This window comes from Oncorhynchus mykiss, chromosome 12 (assembly GCF_013265735.2).
Source record: "Oncorhynchus mykiss isolate Arlee chromosome 12, USDA_OmykA_1.1, whole genome shotgun sequence".
NCBI lineage: Eukaryota > Metazoa > Chordata > Actinopteri > Salmoniformes > Salmonidae > Oncorhynchus > Oncorhynchus mykiss.
Genome location: NC_048576.1, coordinates 26,145,777 through 26,162,134, shown reverse-complemented (window position 1 = coordinate 26,162,134; position 16,358 = coordinate 26,145,777). Strand labels below are relative to the sequence as shown.

Sequence of the window (16,358 nt, the reverse complement as noted above, 5' to 3'; positions counted from 1 at the left end):
CAACACTGAATCATGCACAAGAGCACCAGCCGTTCTGGAAGACTGTGTGATCACACTCTCCGTGGCTGATGTGAGCAAGACCTTTAAAGAGGTCAACATTCACAAGGCTGCGGGGCCAGACGGATTACCAGGACGTGTACTCGGAGCATGGGTGGACCAACTGGCAAGTGTCTGACATTTTCAACCTCTCCCTGACCGAGTCTGTAATACCTACATGTTTCAAGCAGACCACCACAGTCCCTGTGGCCAAGAAAGTGAATGTAACCTGTCTAAATGACTATCGCCCCATAGCCCTCACATTGGTAGCCATGAAGTGCTTTGAAAGGTTGGTCATGGCTCAAATCAACACCATCTTCGCGGAAACCCTAGACCCACTCCAATTCGCATACTGCCCCAACAGATCCACAGATGATGCAGTCTCAATTGCACTCCACACTGGCCTTTCCCACCTGGACAAAAGGAGCACCTATGTGAGAATGCTGTTCATTGACCACAGCTCAGCATTCAACACCATAGTGCCCACAAAGCTCAACATTAAGCTAAGGACCCTGGGACTAAACACCTCCCTCTGCAACTGGATTCTGGTCTTCCTGACGGGCTGCCCCCAGGTGGTAAGTGTAGGCAACAACACATCTGCCACACTGATCCTCAACACGGGGGCCCTTCAGGGGTGCGTGCTTAGTCCCCTCCTTTCTCCCTTTTCACCCACGAATGTGTAATCAAGCACAACTCCAACATCAGCATTAACTTTGCTGACGACACAACGGTGGTAGGCCTGATCACCGACAATGATGAGACAGCATATAGGGAGGTCAGAGACTGACAACAACCTCTCCCTCAACCTGAGCAAGACAAAGGAGATGATCGTGGATTACATGAAAATGAAGGCCGAACACACCCCCATTACCATCGACTGGGCTGTAGCGGAGCGGGTTGAGAGTTTTAAGTTCCTTGGTGTCCACATCACCAACAAACTATCATGGTCCAAAAACACCAACAAAGTCGTGAAGAGCCTTTTCCCCCTCAGGAGACTGAAAAGATTTGGCCCAGATCCTCATAATCCTCATAGCATCCTGACCTGTACATCACTGGGGTCAAGCTTCCTGCCATCCAAGACCTATATTTTATTTATTTGATTGAACCTTCATTTAACTAGGCAAGCCAGTTAAGAACAAATTCTTATTTACAATGACGGCCTACCCCGGGCGACGCTGGGCCTATTGTGCGCAGCCCTATGAGACTTCCAATCATGGCCGGATGTGATGCAGCCTGGAGTATACTAGTCAGTGTCAGATATAGGCCCAAAAGTCATAGACTGTTGTCTCTGTTACCACACGTCAAGCAGTACCGGAGCACTAAGTCTAGATCCAAAAGGCTCCTTAACAGCTTCTACTCCCGAGCCATAAGACTGCTGCACATACAATATATCATGTGCGGAGTACATATCGTGCCTCACAAATCCACAAAGGTCAATTACAAAGACATATCTTTAAAAGTATTCAAGGAACTAAGGCAGTGTCATTTCAATACTGCTTGTTAATGGGTCGCAACTGATCCGGCCTCCTACTGTGAGACTTGTTCAAATTGCAACAATGAAGCTGCTGGCTAACTTCACTCTATTTAAATCAAATTAGCCAGAGAGACGACAGATTGGCCAATTGGCTCATCTTCTTGTTACCCCCACCCATCCTCTCTCTGCTTGTGTTAGGTTCCCCTGGGCCACTCCTCTTCTCAGACAGCATAACATGACAAGGCCTTTGGCAGGACTGGGAGCACCAGCTCATTGGATTATATAATGATGTTTTTCCCCTTCAAGTAGAGCAGGAGAGAGGAGAGCAAATTTTCAGATGTGACCATTGGCTCTAGAATAACAGCTGTTTGTTTTTATAATTCAATTTGATTTAAACATTTCTTGTCCATTACTTTTAAAGACCAAGCAGCCCTGGTCTAAAGGTCTTTCCAAATTAGCTAAAAAGACAAATGATGTTATCGAACAAGCTGAGTATGGTTGAATTAGAAACTGGATATGTGAGTTTAGCTCGACATTACAAGCTTATTCAATTAAGGCTGAGCTTTAAAGCAAATAGCGACATTCTCAGGCCTAAGGAATGCATGTTAACAATTTCCCCCACCTGCTTCTTGGCAGGTCTGTCCTTTTATTTTGATTAAAATAAAAAAAGACCATGTATTATAATCCCCTGCCATGAATCACAGTCTGCGCTCAGGGGTTAGAGCTGCACTGTGCAGGACCGATGCAGTATGAGGTTACACAAAGCAGATCCTATTCCATTTGGACAACTGGTGAGGGCTTCTTGACAGTCAGATATTTTAGGTTTGCGTTGTGCCTTTTTTATTCGATTTTTTGGGGTAATAGGCATGTTGCCATGTGGTAGTACATGTATGTACTTTCAGTTAGTACAGAAGAAACAAAGCAGAAATGTTTTCTCAAAGTTCTATCCAATGCAAGAGATTAAGTATCCTTGTTTTTAAATCAGGCTATTTTGCAGAAGTGGCTTTGAGCAGGAATGAACACTCCCAACCCAAAGTGTTTGACACACTGAGTGTTTTCACACATTGACTCCCTTTATGTTCTCCGTTTGATCGCCATAATATCTGGATTCTGTTCCCTCACTGCTAGATTTCAATTCACTAATGACAAAGTGATTGAATGACAGAGAGACTGGTATGTATCTATAATTTAATGTATTGCAATTTGTTTGTTTAACACATGCTAACAAACATCATAGCTAAGTATGCTTTCGGCAGTATGACTTGATGTCTGACATATGCCAGACTGTGCACAGTGCTATGTAGAACAGTGTTTGTCACATGTATCCAAAATAACAGAGGTTACCCCAGTGCAAATGTTTTGTATTGATTCCAAATGGTAGACCGACCGAGGGACCATCTGTAATCTTTTGACTGTTAACAGTTAACACTAAAGTGTGGGATACAACAGAGTCCTCAGCTGTTGAGCCATGACTGGATGTGTTAATGATGGAAGTATATCAGCTGGCCCTGGGAGAGGACTTAAAAGAGCCCGCTGCACTATCAAGCCAAAGGAGCTGGTACTGAAGCATTTGCCAAAATAATAATTTCTCTTTCATGTCAGATGCACTTTGCCTTCATAAATATGCAGTTTGCCTTTGCAAGCCATTTCACAGCAGATGTGTTTTTGTAGTACGTGTTGTGAAAATGTGTTTTCAATGTTGGTCCTCTTTGATGCTAATTTGTTCCATTCATTAAAGCATTGTACCACTTTATTTGTCACAATCTGTTTATAGATGGAATATGGGGGATTATTTTCAGAAATCAATTATCATGAGTGTACGGCTGTTAGAGCTGTGTCACACTGGGGACAGCCTTGTTCTCTCTTGTTGTTGTTCTGTTCCCCTGCCTCTCCATAAAACATTTACCAGTATTTATTAACCATATCCCCAACCATTAAATTCCTGGTGCACCTCTGGAGGCTGTGCTGAGCCATGTGCCTAAGTGGGGACACCTCTTGTAAAAACAGCTGAGTAATGAGCATTGTGTGTGTGTGTGTGTGTGTGTGTGTGTGTGTGTGTGTGTGTGTGTGTGTGTGTGTGTGTGTGTGTGTGTGTGTGTGTGTGTGTGTGTGTGTGTGTGTGTGTGTGTGGTGTGTGTGTGTGTACGTGCGTGTGTGTGTAATGGAGCTCATCTGGGCCAGGACCTGGGTTGGAGGAGGACTGACCTTGCTAGTTGGAATGAGTGGTTAGAGCATTGGGCCAGTAACCGAAAGGTCACTGGTTTGAATACAGGAGCCGACAAGGTGAAAACTCTGTTGATGTACCCTTGAGCAAGGCATTTAACCCTAATTTGCTTAAGGGGTGCAGTGCTACTATGGCTGACCCTGTAAAAATATGTCTGGTGTATGTGACAATAATATATATATATTTGCACAATTGGTGGCTGACTAAATACTGTTTTGCCCCACTGTATATATATATATATACAGTGCCTTGCGAAAGTATTCGGCCCCCTTGAACTTTGCGACCTTTTGCCACATTTCAGGCTTCAAACATAAAGATATAAAACTGTATTTTTTTGTGAAGAATCAACAACAAGTGGGACACAATCATGAAGTGGAACGACATTTATTGGATATTTCAAACTTTTTTAACAAATCAAAAACTGAAAAATTGGGCGTGCAAAATTATTCAGCCCCTTTACTTTCAGTGCAGCAAACTCTCTCCAGAAGTTCAGTGAGGATCTCTGAATGATCCAATGTTGACCTAAATGACTAATGATGATAAATACAATCCACTTGTGTGTAATCAAGTCTCCGTATAAATGCACCTGCACTGTGATAGTCTCAGAGGTCCGTCAAAGGCGCAGAGAGCATCATGAAGAACAAGGAACACACCAGGCAGGTCCGAGATACTGTTGTGAAGAAGTTTAAAGCCGGATTTGGATACAAAAATATTTCCCAAGCTTTAAACATCCCAAGGAGCACTGTGCAAGCGATAATATTGAAATGGAAGGAGTATCAGACCACTGCAAATCTACCAAGACCTGGCCGTCCCTCTAAACTTTCAGCTCATACAAGGAGAAGACTGATCAGAGATGCAGCCAAGAGGCCCATGATCACTCTGGATGAACTGCAGAGATCTACAGCTGAGGTGGGAGACTCTGTCCATAGGACAACAATCAGTTGTATATTGCACAAATCTGGCCTTTATGGAAGAGTGGCAAGAAGAAAGCCATTTCTTAAAGATATCCATAAAAAGTGTTGTTTAAAGTTTGCCACAAGCCACCTGGGAGACACACCAAACATGTGGAAGAAGGTGCTCTGGTCAGATGAAACCAAAATTTAACTTTTTGGCAACAATGCAAAACGTTATGTTTGGCGTAAAAGCAACACAGCTGAACACACCATCCCCACTGTCAAACATGGTGGTGGCAGCATCATGGTTTGGGCCTGCTTTTCTTCAGCAGGGACAGGGAAGATGGTTAAAATTGATGGGAAGATGGATGGAGCCAAATACAGGACCATTCTGGAAGAAAACCTGATGGAGTCTGCAAAAGACCTGAGACTGGGACAGAGATTTGTCTTCCAACAAGACAATGATCCAAAACATAAAGCAAAATCTACAATGGAATGGTTCAAAAATAAACATATCCAGGTGTTAGAATGGCCAAGTCAAAGTCCAGACCTGAATCCAATCGAGAATCTGTGGAAAGAACTGAAAACTGCTGTTCACAAATGCTCTCCATCCAACCTCACTGAGCTCGAGCTGTTTTGCAAGGAGGAATGGGAAAAAATGTCAGTCTCTCGATGTGCAAAACTGATAGAGACATACCCCAAGCGACTTACAACTGTAATCGCAGCAAAAGGTGGCGCTACAAAGTATTAACTTAAGGGGGCTGAATAATTTTGCACGCCCAATTTTTCAGATTTTGATTTGTTAAAAGAGTTTGAAATATCCAATAAATGTCGTTCCACTTCATGATTGTGTCCCACTTGTTGTTGATTCTTCACAAAAAAATACAGTTTTATATCTTTATGTTTGAAGCCTGAAATGTGGCAAAAGGTCGCAAAGTTCAAGGGGGCCGAATACTTTCGCACGGCACTGTATATATATATATATATATATATATATTTTTTTTTTGTCATCATGTTCTTATTTTCACTCAACAAGAATATGCTTGTTGCTGGGGAAAATGTATGATGGAGAAATGACCACGGTTTCCCCATCAACATGTACCTCTCGTCTATTGTCAAGGCAGGCAGGGTGTGTCCAAGGCTGTGGACATGCTGACCTTTGGTGCCAACATTTTGTGACTGACAACCTGAACATAAAAAATACTTATGGCTGCAGAGTAGAAGGGCTTATGCATTACCGTAACTATCTATCTACTGGTAACAAAGCTGTCCATGTTGACTGATACAGTACGGCCATGAGAGTAAGCAGACACACTTGGGATGGAGGGGAGAGTGTGTTTAAATGTTTGTTATATCTGTACAAATCTCTTGTCAAACTGGATTTGTTCAAGGCGCAATGTCATCATAACTATCTCAGACAAGTGTTTATTCGGTTAAGTCAGAAATGGAGACTTCAATGATTCTGTCTCACTCTCCAACCATTGCATGTTTCATCCAAACAGAGCAAAGGAGTGTTAACTCATAAATTATACACACATTACAATGTGTAAATACACAGAACTCCTCAGTGAAAAGATCAATAATTTTGTTATTTTTAACATATGGACATGGATGCTTTGGTAATTATATAAAAATACAAAGTACAAATAAGTCTTATTCTTTTCTAATCTTTTGAATCTTATATCTGATTGATGATTAAGCGACATGGGGTTTGTTTTCCAAACTATTTGTATGCAGAGAGTTTGCTGAAGGCATTTTGATCTATTACAGATGAGAGATCTTAATTTGAGCCAGATTGCTACAGCAGAAAAATAATCCTGCAGCAACAGGAAATGTGAAATATTATGTGTATTATAATGAATTGACATTTTTCTTAGGGGTTGATACATTTTGCGTTAGGGCAAATCAAGTATGACATTTTAAAGTGGAAATTACAAACTTAAGAAGCCTTCCGCAATGAAAGAGTGATCAAATTTAAGATCCTACATCTAGCTTTCAATTCTTCTTTCCGGTAAAACAGTCTGTTCCTAGACGTCTGCCAATGAAAACAAAGTGAAAAGTGTTGTTATCACTTATCCAACCGATTAGTAAGTTGTTTAATGAGTAATGCTCCCTTTGGCTGTTTTCTGGCTATGACAGATTCCAAGATTCTCTGCTAGACAGATTGATTAGTGAGTGGGTGTTGTTGTAGGTGGACAGTTTCCTTTAATTTGAGGAGCACTTCTATCTTGTTTATACAATATAGTTCCTGCATGTAAAGTCTTTCACATTTTAGCACAGTTGGTCCTGTATGCACATTGACAAAACGAAGGAAGATCCAGTGAATTGGAATGTTTTGGAGTCTGTTTCATGTGCTCTCAGACTCATCTTTCCATCTTCAATGTAAAGTTGTTCACCATTCAGATCCATAGTTAGCCATGCAATACATGTTTACTTTGCACATCAAAGAAACTATTTAACTCATTTGAAATGAAAGTCATCTGGAATAAATACAACATTTAATCTAGCGTCTTAAGCAAATTGTTCTTCTTACTTTTGATCTCTTATGTTTTGAGAAAAATATATATGTTGCGTGAGAAGACAACCAGAAAACATTAAGAAACAATGGTAATTAAAACAGCAAAATGATGACATTTATTGAGAAAACAACTTCTAAGCCAATTCAAACAGACATACAAAAGTGCATATCACAGGTCTTACAGTGTGATTGACAGTCTTCTTACGTATTTTCACTTTTTTTGCTGTACAGATGTTGTTTATTGAGTGGAACAAGGATGTTAGGATATTATTTTCCAATTGTATAATTGTAGCGCTTTGGATGGGTCCATTCATGCAATTCAACTCAAATAAATGACATGTGCTGTGCACTCATTACAGGGAATTTTACTTTCAATGTCCATCCCAGACTCTGACTCGGGTCCAGTAATATCCAAGTCTTGTTGTTTTTGGAGTCCTGACATTAATTACATTGTGCTCAGCAAGTCTCATGCTTGCAGTACCTGGCAGAAAGCTGTGGTTAAGGAAGTTGTTTTCAGGAAACCCTAACACACTTTATACAAAGAAATGGGTCCAAATAGAGCACAGAGCACAGCAGTGGGCACAGCGCCACACCATCTCTCACTGATAACAAGTGTTTCAGCTCAGGGCCCTCATGGCTTTCATGGACACAGTGATTGGGATTTTTTAACATCTCTGAAATAAATATTTATGTAACTTTTGGAATGTGAGATTTCCCCAGTTTTGCTTTCTTAAAAGTTGTTCTTATGACTCATGCAACACACAATGCTCTTAGCTTCTTTTCATTCCATGTCAACATTTGGGAGAGAAGCTTCTCAAGCAATGGTCAACTCAAACTCTCTGTTTGTGTTGTTTGACATAGCCAAAGCTACTGCAACATACAGCAGTATAAACAATGAAAACGACCTTCAGAGACATTTTCCTCAAATCAGTAAAATTCCTGAGTCTTTAAATGATAATTACTCCCAGACCACCTCCTGCTCTAGACTTTTCACAAAGGGTTTGGCATTTCAGATGTTTCACTCTTAATGTGTTCCAGATTTTATATCACTTATTAAAGAGAAACATTTTAAAGTGGGAATTACAAACGTTTGTGCATTCACAAAATGTCCAAAATGAGAAAATCTGTATATGTCCCGAGACATTATCTTGATACATCTACAAGGGTTAGACATACTGTGTGTCCTCTCAAAACTAAGCCCTCTAATTTCATGAACTGACTATTTTAAAATCATATTTGTTGAGTTTATTGAATTCAGGTCAATAGCATGCTGATTCTTTTCATAGCATTTGAGTTCAGCTTGTGTTAGCCACAAACATCCTCAAACTAACTCCAATCATTTACTCCACATGCTTCTGCACTATTATATGACTCATGGGTTATCTGTAATTCTGCAATCCAGACTAGGGGAAAGACGAGATGGAAAACCGTAAATACATAGCTTTGAGAACTGATCAGAAGTGGCATACATCTTGTGCCAGGGGTGGAGTGTTTTAAGCTGTAATGTCCTGCATCTGCATCCCCCTATTCTTGTTTGACTCTCTTTATCTGTATGTTCTCTCTCTTTCACATGGATGGAATCACATCAGAATCACATGGAAACAAACGAAAAGAAAGGAAAAAAGGTACAGTAAAATAAATACATTCCTACATCTATCCTTAAAGGAAAGGTTCACCCATTTTGAATGTTATATTGCTTTTTGTGTATCTCTGAGTGATGTTCTATCCATTCACTGTGTCATTTCATGTTTTCATGTGTATCTAAGTTATTGGCTTTCAAGCAGGCAGAAATCCGGCCAGTATGATGTAGCACTGTGATATAGTCGCTCTCAATACACTGGAAGTTAAAACTTGTTTGGGCTAGGGGGCAACATTTTCACTTTTGGATGAAAAGCGTGCCCAGAGTAAACTGCCTCCTACTCAGTCCCAGATGCTAATATATGCATATTATTAGTAGTATTGGATAGAAAGCACTGACATTTCTAAAACTGTTTGAATGATGTATGTGAGTATAACAGAACTCATATGGCAGGCAAAAACCTGAGAAAAAATCCAAACAGGAAGTGGGAAATCTGAGGCTTGTGGTTTTTCAACTCATCCCCTATTGAAGATACAGTGGGATATTGGTAATCTTGCACTTCCTAAGGCTTCCACTAGATGTCAACAGTCTTTAGAACGTTGTTTGATGCTTCTACTATGAAGGGGGGCTGAATGAGAGGGGAATGAGTCAGAGGTCTGGCAGAGAGCCACAGCCTCGTGACGCGCGGTCATGAGAAAGTTACCTCTCGTTCCATTGCTTTTCTACAGACAATGGAATTCTCCGGTTGGGACATTATTGAACATTTATGATAAAAAACATCCTAAAGATTGATTCTATACATCGTTTGATATGTTTCTACGACCAGTAATATAACTTTTTTGAATTTTCGTCCAACATTTCCTCTGGAATTGCCCGCTCCTTGTGAGTTTCAATTTGTTTACTAAACGCGCAAACAAAAGGAGGTGTTTGGACATAAATTATGAACTTTATCGAACAAATCAAACATTCATTGTGGAACTGGGATTCCTGGGAGTGTATTCTGATGAAGATCATCAAAGGTAAGTTAATATTTATAATGCTATTTCTGACTAATGTTGACTCCAAGATAGTGGATATCTGTTTGGCTTGAGCGCCGTACTCAGATTATGCTTTTTCCGTAAAAGTTTTTTTTAAATCTGACACAGCAGTTGCATTAAGGAGAAGTTTATCTAAAGTTCCATATATAATAGTTGTATCTATTATCAATGGTTATTATGCGTATTTCTGTGAATTGATGTGGCTCTCTGCAAAATCACTACATGTTTTGGAACTACTGAACATAACACGCCAATGTAAAATGAGATTTTTGGATATAAATATTAACTTTATCGAACAAAACATACATGTATTGTGTAACATGAAGTCCTATGAGTGTCATCTGATGAAGATCATCAAAGGTTAGTGATTAATTTTATCTATATTTCTGCTAACTCTCTTTGGCTGGAAAAATCTAACTCTCTTTGGCTGGAAAATTGCTGTGTTTTTCTATGACTTGGTGGTGACCTAACATAATCGTTTGTGGAGCTTTCGCTGTAAAGCCTTTTTCAAATCAGACACTGTGGCTGGATTAACGAGAATTGAAATTGTGCCTAATACTTGTATGTTTGAGAAATTTGATTTATGAGATTTCTGTTGATTGAATTTGGCGCCCTGCAATTTCATTGGCTGTTGGCGAAGGTTGTTCCGCTAGCGGAACCCCGTTCCCAGACAGGTTAATAGGAATCTGACTTTTAGATCGCGAAAATGTTTATCATAAATATCAGATTTCAATACTGGCCAATGTCATAACTCGGGAAGATGTCTTCTCTCGACTGAGCCATTGATCATATTTTTGCAATATTCTTACCTCAAGAAATGTGTAACTTAACGGAGGATCTAGCACATTTTTCCTATTTGTCTGCCTCTCCAGTCCAGGATACATTGCATGGTGCCATTGCCAGAGATATTAGAGAAAGGAGATAGGAATCCAAAGAATGAAACATATAACGCCCCACCCAGCAGACTCGTTCACGTTGTCATGCTGCGTCACGCGATTGCTAAGCTAATCGTCATGCAATCTCTTCTCAAAGTCAGTGTATATGTCGAGAAATGTGACTATTGTCCTCTAAAGTACATAATGTAACGAATCCAAAACTGAACGATATTACAGAGAGCAAGTTAATTATCTCACATCTCGGAAGAGTTATTTGTAACTTATTTTGTACATAATGTTTCCGACACCGTCTCTTATGACCAAAAAGAGCTTCTGGATATCAGGACAGCGATTGCTTACCTCGTACTGGACAAATATTTTTTTCTTTAACTAGTCTGACGTGAAAGATTTACTTCAGACACCCAATAAGGCCCAAATCCCCGTCATTCGCATGAAGAAGAGACGGAGATATCGGGGACATGGGTTGAGGTGCCTTGTAAGGATCTGAACGGCGAGTGAGTAATCCCCCTCTACCATCAGTCCTATTAGCCAACGTGCAATCATTGGACAACAAAATGGATGAGCACTGATCAAGACTATCCTACCAAAGGGACATTAAAACTGTAATATCTTAAGTTTCACTGAGTCGTGGCTGAACGACGACATGGATAACATACAGCTGTCTGGGTTTTCGGTCCATCTGCAAGATAGAACAGACAAGGGGTGGTGGTCAATGTCTATTTGTAAATAACAGCTGGTGTACGAAATCTAATATTAAGGAAGTCTTGAGGTTTTGCTCGCCTGAGGTAGAGTATCTCATAATGAGCTGTAGACCACACTATTTATAAACAGAGTTTTCATCTATATTTTTCGTAGCCTTCTATTTACCACCACAAACTGACTCTGGCACTAAGACCACACTCAACGAGCTGTAAAAGGCCATAAGCAAACAAGAAAATGCTCATCCAGAGGCGGCGCTCCTAGTGGGCGGGGACTTTAATGCAGGCAAACTTAAATCCGTTTTACCTCATTTCTACCAGCATGTCAAATGTGCAACCAGAGGGGAAAAAAACTTTACACCACCTTTATACCACACACAGAAACACGTACAAAGCTGTCCCTCGCCCTCCATTTCGCAAATCTGACCATAAATCTATCCTCCTGATTCCTGCTTACAAGCTATGACTAAAGCAGGAAGTACCAGTGACTCGCTCAATAAGGAAGTGGTCAGATGACGCAGATGCTAAGCTATAGGATTGTTTTGCTAGCACAGACTGGAATATGTTCCGGGATTCTTCCGATGGCATTGAGTCACTGGCTTCATCAATAAGTGCATCGAGGACATCGTCCCCACAGTGACCGTACGTACATACCCCAACCAGCCATGGATTACAGGCAACATCCGCTATGAGCTAAAGGGGAGAGCTGCCGCTTTCAATGAGCGGGATGCTTTTAAGAAATCCCTCCGACAAATGCCCTCCGACAAACCATCAAACAGGCAAAGCGTCAGTACAGGACTAAGATTGAATCGTACTACACAGGCTCCAACACTCATCGGATGTGGCAGGGCTTGCAAACTATTACGGACTACAAAGGGAAGCACAGCCGCGAGCTGCCCAGTGACGCGAGCTGCCCAGTGAAACGAGCCTACGAGATGAGCTAAATTACTTCTATTTTCGCTTTCAGGCAAGCAACACTGAAGCATGCATGCAAGCATCAGCTGTTCCGGACGATTGTGTGATCACGCTCTCCGTAGCTGATGTGAGTAAGATGTTTAAACAGGCCAACATTCACAAGGCTGCAGGGTCAGAAGGATTACCAGGACCTGTACTCCCAGCATGCGCTGACCAACTGGCAAGTGTCTTCACTGTCATTTTCAACCTCTCCCTGACCGAGTCTGTAATACCAACATGTTTCAAGCAGACCACAATACTTCCTGTGCCCAAGAACACCAAGCTAAACTGCCTAAATGACTACCGACCCGTAGTACTCACATCTGTAGCCATGAAGTGCTTTGAAAGGCTGGCCATGGCTCACATCAACACCATTATCCCAGAAACCCTAGACACACTCCAATTTTCATACCACCCCAACAGATCCACAGATGATGCAATCTCTATTGCACTCCACACTGCCCTTTCCCACATGGACAAAAGGAACACCTATGGGAGAATGTTATTCATTGATTACAGATTACAACACTAAAGCTCATCACTAAGCTAAGGACCCTGGGACTTAACACCTCACTTTACAACTGGATTCTGGACTTCCTGACGGGCAGCCAGTGTGGTAAGTGTAGGTAACAACACATCTGCCACGCTGATCCTCAACATGGGGGCCCTTCAGGGGTGCGTGCTCAGACCCTTCCTGTACTTCTTGTTCACCCATCACTGCATGGTCAAGCACGACTCCAACATCATAATTAAGTTTGCTGACGACACAACAGTGGTAGGACTGATCACCAACAACAATGAGACAGCATACAGGGAGGAGGTCAGAGACCTGGCAGTGTGGTGCCAGGATAACAATCTCTCCTTCAACGTGATCAAGACAAAGGAGATGATTGTGGACTACAGAAAAAGGAGGACCGAGCCCACCCCCATTCTCATCGACGGGGCTGTAGTGGAGCAGGTTGAGAGCTTCAATTTCCTTGGTGTCTACATCACCAACAAACTATCATGGTCCAAACACACCAGATACTGACTGTTACTTTTAATTTTGACCCCCCTTTGTCCAGGGACACATTATTCCATTTCTGTTAGTCACGTCTGTGGAACTTGTTCAGTTTATGTCTCAGTTATTGAATCTTGTTATGTTCATACAAATATTTACACATGTTAAGTTTGATGAAAATAAACGCAGTTGACAGTGAGAGGACATTTCTTTTTTTGCTGAGTTTATTAGTGTTATTTAACCCTGTAAATTAAAGGAATGAGTGGTTTTGGGTGGATTTTTCCTTTAAGTGAACGCTTCCATTGCTACAGGTGATGGTGCAGTGCTGATGAGGTCATTTGTATTTTCTTTCATGTCATAGTACCCACTAATTCAGATTTTACTTTTTAGGTAAGAAGGGCCCTCCGGGTGCACCTGGCCCCCTAGGCCCTCCAGGGCCACAGGGGCCACCTGGTATTCCTGGCATTCCAGGCATCCCTGGGAACAACGCCATGGGCCCCTCAGGACCACCCGGACCTCCAGGCCCTGCTGGACCCCCAGGGCCACAGGGACCCCCTGGTCTTCAAGGACCCTCAGGTACCCCCTCACTTTCATTCCATTTGGCCCAAATCCTGATTTATTTGTGTTGTTCAATCTTTCATTCAAAAAACTGACACAGTAATTGTTTTCTAATCTACAGGGGGCAGAGTCAGAGATAGCCAGGTGTGTTACTCTTTTCATTTTTTTATGTTTTTTTTTTATGTATGCCCACTTTTCCACAAATGTATTCTTTCTTGTTTTGTTACAGCCGGCTGTGGTACATCTCCAAGGCCAGGAAACAACAATACAGGTCAAGGAAGGTAAGAGTTAAATTTTAGATCCTCTCGTCCTCACATCACTGAATTAAACGCATTAAACGCACATTTACAGTCAGAAATACTTTTCAAGAAGTCTATTATTTGTTATTAGTTTTTCTAAGGATAGATCGGAATAAGTTAAGACATTAATTCGCTGCAGGAGACATACACATACACATTGTATTTACTGCAGTTTATTTTTTGCCTGTCTATAATTGTATGGCAATGACGGATGTTGAGTGACTGCCCTTTTCTCACGCTGAGATCTTTCAGAAGGCGTACTGAGAAACTGGAAAATGATATCCATGCATCACAAGGTGTTCAAGATGCACTCGAGATCTGGGGAGCTGGAGGTGTTGGTAGATGGCACCTACTTCATCTATAGTCAGGTAGAAGTGAGTACGGTCTTGGGCCTAACTCTTCCTGTTGCCTGCATGTCACTCATCCTTTCTTTCTGCAGTCCCAGTGAATTATGATATCTCAAAGGTTAGTAAGGTCAAAAAATCTAAATTGGCCATGGTAAGGCTGACTATACTAGGCATAATTTATAATGAATCCTTGAGCATTGAGTCTAAGCTTTATTATTGACAGAAATCCAAATTAGATTTCCCCATGAAATTACTTGTATTAAATAGCAATTATCTGGATTACTATAGGCTACATTTGTCAGAACACACATGGTTGATTTTAACTGTGCTTTTGGCTGCAGAGGGAAATGTCTGGATGAGTGAAGTGAATGTATTGCATGCCCTTCAAACTGAGCCACATTGTACAAAGTGAATCATATGTTGTGCTAATTTTTGCCCCATTTGCCTGCTATATCTCATGATTGGAAATAAATTCAGTTAAATAAGTAGTCTAGTAGTTAATTATCTGTATTCTAATATTTGTGTTATTTCCTCAGAATTTAAAAAAATATTTATGGCATGTTTGTCCACACATAACTTTGCCTACCAGGTTTACTACCTCAACTTCACTGACATTGCTAGCTATGAGGTGATGGTGGACAAGACGCCGTTCCTGCGCTGTACGCGGAGCATTGAGACGGGACAGCGCAAGTTCAACACCTGCTACACGGCTGGGGTGTGTCTGTTGCGTGCCCGGCAGAAGATCTCCATCAAGATGGTGTACGAGGACACCTCCATCAGCATGACCAACCACACCACCTTCTTGGGGAGCATCCGCCTCGGGGATGCCCCCCCGGCCAGCCACTCCTGAAGTGGCAGGCCTACCAACCTGTTTGTCAAGCCACGACCCACCCCTCTACCAGCATATCCACTTATGGCCTGGGGGAGGCTCCTCCCACTCTACTCTTCCTCTGCAACCATCACCACCACCTATCACATATCAACCAATAGGAGATGAGGATGCCCACCTACTCCAGAGATGACATCATGTACAGTACTAAAGTATCTGCCCTCAGCCTGGGCCAGGCCCGCCCCTTCAGGCTACTACTGAGCTGATAAGCCCCACCCTCCCTTATAATAGTGGGATGACCTGGTGTAATGATATTAACCGCTGCCTGTTATCTCTTAATGGAAGATTCCTTCCACAGAGCGATGATGACTATGACCTTCGGAGGTGATGATGGACAAATATGCACCCAACGTGTCTTAGCATTAAGAAAGGGAGGAGTTGTTTGAAGAAATAAATACATTAGACTTTACTTTTAGAATTGTGCATTTATAGATAATAACTTGGTTTCCCTGGTCATGACATGCTTGAGAAACCAAGGTTGACAGGAGTCAGTCATGTCTCCACTGAAAGAACTGTCTGTTAGTTAGACAACATAGGTACATACTGTAAACGTTTTTTGAAAACAATATAGAAATACAATGTGTGGCAGTTGTCTGATGAAATTAACATTTATAGCTGAAACAAAAACATTTCTCTGTTAGAATGTGCACTGGTTAAAGCAAATGATTGATCTGTAGGCAAATCCCTCTCACTCTCTGTCTCCCTCTATCTCTCTCTCTCTCTCTCTCTCCCTCCCTCTCTCTCTCCCTCTCTCTCTCCCTCCTTCTCTCTCTCTCTCTCCCTCTCTATCCCTCCTTCTCTCTATATTTCTCTCTCTCTCTCCCCCTCTCTCTCCCTCTCTCTCCCTCTCCCCCTCTCTCCCTCTTTCCCTCCCTCTCTCCATCTTTCCCTCTCTCCCACTCACTCTCTCTCTCCCTCTCTCCATCTTTCCCTCTCTCCCACTCACTCTCTCTCTC

At 41.7% G+C, this 16,358-nt stretch overlaps 1 protein-coding gene across 4 annotated transcripts in view; it reads left to right on the top strand.

Annotated features, from left to right (window-relative positions):
• Window positions 1-16,158, top strand: part of LOC110537277 (ectodysplasin-A) — a 64,215-nt gene extending 48,057 nt beyond the window's left edge. The window contains exons 3-8 of one of the 4 annotated variants that reach the window (XM_021623199.2): window positions 8,735-8,770; window positions 13,700-13,885; window positions 13,989-14,011; window positions 14,097-14,148; window positions 14,410-14,534; window positions 15,103-16,158. In XM_021623199.2, the coding sequence (XP_021478874.1) occupies window positions 8,735-8,770; window positions 13,700-13,885; window positions 13,989-14,011; window positions 14,097-14,148; window positions 14,410-14,534; window positions 15,103-15,363 (683 nt within the window). In that variant the 3' untranslated portion in view covers window positions 15,364-16,158. Of the gene's footprint in view, window positions 1-8,734; window positions 8,771-13,699; window positions 13,886-13,988; window positions 14,012-14,096; window positions 14,149-14,409; window positions 14,541-15,102 lie in introns of all 4 variants that reach the window. The other 3 variants (XM_021623201.2, XM_021623197.2, XM_021623200.2) reach the window with 3 other exon arrangements.
• The last annotated feature ends 200 nt before the right edge of the window (window positions 16,159-16,358 follow it).